General features: G+C 36.5%; 1 protein-coding gene across 1 annotated transcript; it reads left to right on the top strand.

Annotated features, from left to right (window-relative positions):
• The first annotated feature begins 677 nt into the window (after positions 1 to 677).
• On the top strand, positions 678 to 2,056 carry LOC145091540 (Integrase-type DNA-binding superfamily protein). The gene has a single exon (XM_079029280.1). The coding sequence runs from the start codon at positions 928 to 930 to the stop codon at positions 1,816 to 1,818; it is 891 nt and encodes a 296-aa protein (XP_078885406.1). The 5' UTR covers positions 678 to 927; the 3' UTR covers positions 1,819 to 2,056.
• Positions 2,057 to 7,514: the final 5,458 nt, after the last annotated feature.

The raw sequence follows: 7,514 nt of genomic DNA, 5'->3' as shown, positions 1-7,514 counted from the left end.
AAAAAAAAAAAAAAAAAGATGGATGAAAAAAGGAGTGGAAGCAAATTTCTCCTGAACAAGACCCATACCACCCTATGATAAAAGCAAAATGGAGACCACAAACACGCGTGGCACTCTTCGGATTGATTGACCTTTTAATATTAGTAGTTAACATTTAACAAGGAACAAAAGGTTAACTTTTTTGCACAACTAAAAAGGTGCCCATTTCAGACTCAAATGTAAACCAAAAGATCGCCTTGCTTTTTGACCTTGAGATCATCATATTTCGTAAAGTCAGTAGCTTTTTTCTCAAGGATTACAAAGAGTCAAACTCATAAGATGTTTGCATGATATGTTATGTTTGAGAGAAATGATAAAAAAAATATATATAGATTATATAGGGCTTATGTAATGAGTTTATTGTGTTACGTATAGTCGGTATAGACACCATCGAAATCTATTGGCCTTGTAAAACTACAAATGTAGAATTTTTTTTTTACTATTATCTTACAAAAATAGACTTTTTGTTCTGAAAAATCCAGTATTTCTATTTCATAAGGGTTTTATTTTATAGACACTAATACCCTCTCGGGTTTTGAATGGCAATCATGTATACCAAGGGCGAGATGGTCATTTCCGCTAAAAGGACCATCGATAATATTTAACATTTGCAGCTATAAATAGACCAACAGGAAACCAAATGAGCAGAGATTTAGATTTCAAACTTGGACTTTTTCCTCCGTTCCATTTTCCCACAAGAGTCAAAAGCTCCCAGTTCTTAGCATATTCTTCTTCTTATTCGGGCAGGAAAATCGATTCCAAAAACCCTTTTGTTAGATTCACATCTAAAACTAGTAAATCCATCGAGAATCGAAGCCAGTAGTTCTCCTGTTTCCTTTGTTTTTCACTCTGTTCTTGATTATTCCTCTGTAACATCAATTGCACATCATGCAACAAAACAGTCAATATAATGATATCGGGTCATCTCTTTCTAATCTAATTTTAAGCGGTGGAAATGGTAGCAACACCCTAGATTCAATCTTCACTCACTGTTCATCATCTGTACCTTCGAACTCGATTCATCGACCACTAGGGTCCTCAGTTTACCTGAAACAGAGAGATTTGCTCCAGAAATTCTCCGAGCAAAATTTCGGGAAAAAAAGTCTGTCGAATTTATCTACAACGACCCCAATCGGGTACCCACGGTGTTTAGATTATTCCATCAATCCGTACAAAAAGAAGCTTTACAGAGGAGTGAGGCAGAGGCATTGGGGTAAATGGGTGGCGGAGATCAGACTACCTCAAAACAGAATGCGAATATGGTTGGGGACCTACGAGACAGCTGAAACAGCGGCGTATGCTTATGATCGGGCGGCATATAAGCTACGAGGTGAATATGCGCGATTGAACTTCCCAAATGTCCAGGATCCGAGTCAATTAGGGTTAATCGGAGATGGGCAGAGGTTAAATGCGCTTAAAAGTGCGGTTGATGCCAAGATTCAGGCCATTTGTCAGAAATTGAGGAGAGAGAAAGCCAACAGGAAGAAGAACAAGAACAAGAACAAGAACAAGAGCGAGAGTGAGGATGATGAAAGAGAAAGAGAAAAAATTATGAAAATAGAATACTCTTCTTCGATTTCTTGTGTTGGGGATGAATTAATGTCGTCAACAAGTATGTCTGAAGATGGGTTTTGGAAGGGAGAGAGTTCACAGTGTTCAGGGTCCGGCGAGTCAAAGGTGGTAGCAGTTGGTGGTGGTGAGTCGGAGTTTGAAGGATGCTCTCTTGCTCGCTTGCCTTCTTATGATCCAGATTTGATTTGGGAAGTTTTAGCAAATTGAGAAGATCTGACTAGCTTAGGCCAAAAATCATTCCAATTGTTATTTAAAAGATGCACTAATTTTGGATGTTGCTGTGTCACCATGTAAAATGCAGACTTGATGATGATGAGCTAATATTATTACTACGTATTTATTTTTTCAGTAAAAGGTAAAAAGTGTAATAGTAATATATTGGGGAAATTCTCAGCCACATATCTTGACTTGAGTTATCCCTTATTATAGTCTTGGAAATTATTTATATTTACATATGAATATGATGACGACACTGTGGTCCTGGTGTGGTATGGGAATGTCTAATATCCACAAACAAAAATGATTTGGATCTTTACAAGTCTGCCCATGCCAACAGATTTCCAGCTGTTCACGTTGGAAAGATAAAAAAAATTTCGCTTTCTCAATATGCATATATCAATACAAATTTTCCCTAAAGTAGTTAATTGTAACAACTACGATTATCTGATTATGATGCTACACAAATATCAATTTCCAAACACCCCTAAAAAGAAAATGAGATTATCGTATTCGTATGACGTTAATTGGTTGTGCATATATATAACCACTAACCTTACAGGTTACAACCCAGAAACAAGATTATACAGAGTATATGAATGCATACGGATGTCATCGGCCAATTCAGTGATCCGCATTTTTCTACAGTTGGAGATCGGGATCAACAATCAATGATAAACTATTCGTTTACTTTCTGCAACTGAAATAGCCTCGAGCTCAAAACATGATCCGAAGCCAAACTGAACGTGAACATGAAAACTGAAACTGACGTCGTTGAATACACCGAAGAACGTTGTTAGTGATGACTGTCCAGGTAACGGAGACAAATATGGTGAAACGGCGAAACTTGAGATTTTTCGTCGGAAACCCATTGCCGGAAATGCACCGAAGCCAAGCAGGGAGAGCCGAGGTTACAGATTTTATTAGGATGTTAACAAGTGAGCCTTCAGCCCGTTGAGAGTTGGGTTACTTGTAATTTGTAAAAGTTAGGATTGGTCCAGTTATAACATGTTAAAAGAACCGATCAGGCCCGACTTTTAGCACCTCTAGTAGAAGAGAGTGTCTAATGTAAACCCATATTTGGAAATGCTAAAATGATATAAAATAAGTAATACATGATCGCTAACAATAACAAAATGTGTTATATGAGAAAATTATATGACGTATTTCTATTGTTAAAAGTAATAATAATAATAAACTGTATGAATGAACATTTTATATAACACCCATTCATTGTGTAGTAGCCACATGAATAAAAATGTCTAATTCTTTGTATTTATTTGCTATGTCTAATGCTGTGTCATGATTTCAATTTTCAATATTTGTGTTTGGTTCGAGTAATATGGTACATCTTTTTAGGGAAAAAAATCAATAAATATAAAACAACAAACGATAAAATATGCAAATAAAAAATAGAATACACGGATTTAATATGGTTCACAGATTATAATGATCGGCTAATCCACAATAGATTGGATAATTTTTTTATTAGGCTTGTAGAAACACAACCATCGTACACATGTTTTATGTTTGGGGTTACAAAGGTGCAAATGGTTCTATTTTTAAATACGAGTTGACATAACATTGCTAGTGAACCAAGCTCAAAATGTCATCATCTCAACAATCTTTTTGGTCTATGCACAACAAAGTTTTTCATCAAACATCGTAGACTTTATGTCGAGCACCGCATACCTTGTGCTCATAACAATGTAGATTGCAACGCAGTTGCAACCACAACTCATCAGGCACCACAACTTAAAGGGGAGATTGAATCCAACAACTCAACAATCTTCAACTTTGAAACTAATAAACTAATTTGTTGTCATCCAAACCGATTTTCATAAAACTCATCTCTCTTTAGCCCACGCCTTCGTTTCAAGTATATGTGTAACGTACCGATTTTTAGAGAAAATTTTCATTTTAAAACTAGAATAAACACTAATTTTCATAAAGATAAATGCAAAGCAAAACTTTTTGTTCATAAACCATAATCCATTAATCAGAGTTATAACGTAAGTATCGTGGAATCTCAAATCATAAAATTGATGGTGTGTGTGTACAGTCATGTCTTCGACTTCCCACGGTCTAATGAAGTACCTGAAAAACATATAATTCACAACTGTAAGCCAAAGCTTAGTGAGTTCCCCAAAATACCACATACAACATTATGCATAACAACAACGGGCTGCATCAACCCTAGCTTTGTATCAACCCAATGAGTATCTAGGCTCACAACATTGTATTTGTTCTTGCCATCAACTCGCCCTTTGTGAGTGTCTAGACTCGGAACGCTTAATGTCGATCTTGTCATAAACTCAACCCTTAGCCTTCAGCATAAAGTTTGTATGCTCTCACTTCACTTTTCGCACGAACTTGGAACGTCTTATCTCACCACTAAAAATGTCAACACATACAAAATAAAGATAAACAGACAACTCAGCATCACAGGTAACAGTCTACAAGTCTACCGGCCTAACATCATACTACAACCTAACCATATCCTAGCACACAAGGATACATACCGCAATATATAGTATAGTGAGAAAACTCACTTAAGCTAACAACATAAGCTCAACAATTAACCCAACAACAAACAGCTAACACAAGCTACCTAATTCCAAACCGAAACTGGTCCTTAGTCAAATATGATGGGTTTTGAGCATATCTACATTCCTATGTGATCATGCAACCCTAATTGCTTTGGATCTAAGTTTTTCTTTATTGAACATACAAATATGAACACCAAAGCAATAACCCTAGATCTAGTATATACAATTTCGAAATTCACATATGTTTTAGGGTTAGAAGATTGCCTCACTTGTTATATTGTAATAACAAGAAAAATCCTTGCTTGATCTTGACTTTTGAAAGCCTAGTGCCCCAAGTGTTACACCTCTAATGGAGTCATAAACACTCAACACAACAAGGATGAGAAGGAGAGATAAGAAATTGGCTAGGGTTCTTCCAAACACAAGAGTTGCCCGAAAATCCAAGGAGAAGCCTCCTTATATACTTGTTGTATTAGGATTTTCAAGTGGAAACCCTAATTTCCTTACTTAGGGCCAGAGCAACTCATGGACACCCCATTAAAATCCCTTGGACGAAATCTATAGGGCCTCCCCATAGAACTTTGTCCACTACTATCCAAAGGGTCCAAGAGCCTAATTTCACAATTATCAATGATTTGCAAAACAACCCCTTGCTTTATTAATCAGTTCCTATTAATCCCAAAATTAATTCTAGATTAATTTCTGATTAATTACTAATTAATAATATGATTTCCAAATAATATATTAAACTCTTAATATATTAATAAAATCATTTAACCACTAATTTATTATTCCAAATAATAAATTCAACTCTCTCCACTAGTCATCCTATCAAGTTGCATGAGTGAAGGCAACCCAAAGGACCATGCTACAAATCAAATCAAGTACATACCAATTATAGTTATGGACTTAGACACCTAATCCAACAAAATACTCAATTCTACTAAAGTTTGACCAAAAGTAAAACGTGACAAAAGTCAACGGTCAAAGTTTGAAAAGTCAAAAGTCAACACGTGGTCAATCATGCGTGTCGCGAACTCTACAGGGCGTTTCGTGTTTACTACAAGAGAAAGAATTCAAGTTATCGTTACTAAACAACGTGTATCGGAAAGTCCAAAAAACCCATTGTGGCCATTAAAAAGCACGATGCACTTTCCTTGCTTCAACAACTTAAAAACGACTTAATCCATTAAATCTAAGCTTCTAAATTTCATATCTGGTTCAAAATGATTTCTTAATGGATAAAGTTTCCAACTTTATCCATTCAAACACTCCAAGCTCACTGGATCTTAAAGCCTTAGTTTCCAAAAAGTCTAAGATCCCATTTTTCTTCAAGTATGGAGTAGAGAGAGCTCTTACATGCACTCTCTACTCCATACAAACATCATATCTGAAGTAATACATTACTCAAAGATCATGGAGTTGTCCAAATTCCAAAGATTAAACCAACGAGGGACCAAATACCAAAAACTTGACCAAAACTCTAAGTACTCTTAGATCTAAAGATGAAACACCAAAAGCAAGGATCTTTATGACTTAAAAAGGGTCAGTGCTGGTGTGAGGACTGAATACTTCATTCCCAAAGCTTCAAAGACCAATCTTTCTTGTTCTTTTTCTTCCAGCGTACAAAACACCACCAAAAGAGAATCAAAATGGGTTTAGGAGAGAGGATGGGTTTCAAATATCACAAGGGAGGCTATGCAATATGTAAAGAGGATCTAGAGCTTATGGAGGCTGAAAAATAACCAACCCTATAGTTTAATGCACTTAAACTGGGCCAAATCCTGATGCCTAAGGCCTAATCCCAAATCCAAGAGATGCGTCGCGCTCCTACTAGTCACATTGTGTCTATGCTAATCTCTCAGATTCTGATACGATTAATTCTTCGTGCTTCGACTCTTCCATATATTTTACCATGGACTATAAAACCACCAAATAAATAATGGAAAAAGACCATGAGAAACTTAGATGTTACAGTTATGCCCCACTTAAACTAGATTTCATCTACGAAATCTGTCTCGACTAGAATATCATAAACAACTCCATACACAACCTATTTGCTTCCTCCAAATCACTTCATAAAATTTATGCATCCATGAAAGATTTGCGAGATCACTCGAAACCTAGCAAATGCCAACAAAACAAGCAAATTACTTGAAAGTACTCAACTTCAACACAACCTTTCCCACCACTAACAGTCTGATCAACTCCAATGAAGCCACTCAAAATGGGAAAACTCTTAATACTGCAAACACAAAACAAGTCCATCGGTAAACATCTTAAGACTGGAAATCCATTTGTCTGAATACCTAGAAATCATACTCTGGGACTGATGGTCAATCATCTGATATGCCCATCCCTTAGTCATTACGATTAGAAACACCGACATACCGTGTTGAGATGAGAACACGAAACGTTCTGACCATAACAATCAAAACAACCTCTACTCTTGAAATTCATAACCAGAAGACCTTATATGTACATTCGTCTTCCTAATAAATAATAACTAACCCATCACACCCCACGAGCATAACAATGGATGAATCGAAATCTCTCGAAACGCCCAGACTTCATCCTAGCTCAGGTGCACAACCACCAAATAAATCATCAAAAGACCCAGTACTAACTCCATTACTAGCAACTTAATTCACACTAAACGATTCTCATAAAACAAACAAGAATATGCTAACAATGAACTACTGATATATAACCATGACTTTTCTAATAGTTCAACATCCTATCAATGTCCGACCAAAACTTCCTAGCTACTGAGCCATCAATAGTATTTCCATACGTCTCAAAAAAAAACAACTACCCCAAAAGACTTGCAAACCAAACATACTAGTTCCCACTATACAACTATCGGGTCCAACCAACATAAGTCATATCCATGATGGTTCACGATACATCGTACCACTATCTACTCACTGGAATGAGAAGCTCACGGATCTATACTGCTCTTGTCATTAAACACATTCATGAAGACTCACGACCATCACCTCATTCATCCTGTAGCCACACAACTATCATCCCACCGACCTGAGGGAACTCAGTAAACATCTTTTTCAACACTTTGCCAAATACAACACGAACCATACCATACTATAACACGCAAAACCTTCCATAGTCCAAACTAGG

This window comes from Lactuca serriola, chromosome 3 (assembly GCF_051521515.1).
Source record: "Lactuca serriola cultivar US96UC23 chromosome 3, Lser_US96UC23_V15, whole genome shotgun sequence".
In the NCBI taxonomy this organism is placed as follows: domain Eukaryota; kingdom Viridiplantae; phylum Streptophyta; class Magnoliopsida; order Asterales; family Asteraceae; genus Lactuca; species Lactuca serriola.
This window is presented reverse-complemented; position numbering and strand designations above follow the sequence as displayed.

What these genes read in the sequence shown, in the direction of transcription:
- LOC145091540 (XM_079029280.1), top strand. Translation starts at nt 928, where the DNA reads ATGCAACAAAACAGTCAATATAATGATATCGGGTCATCTCTTTCTAAT.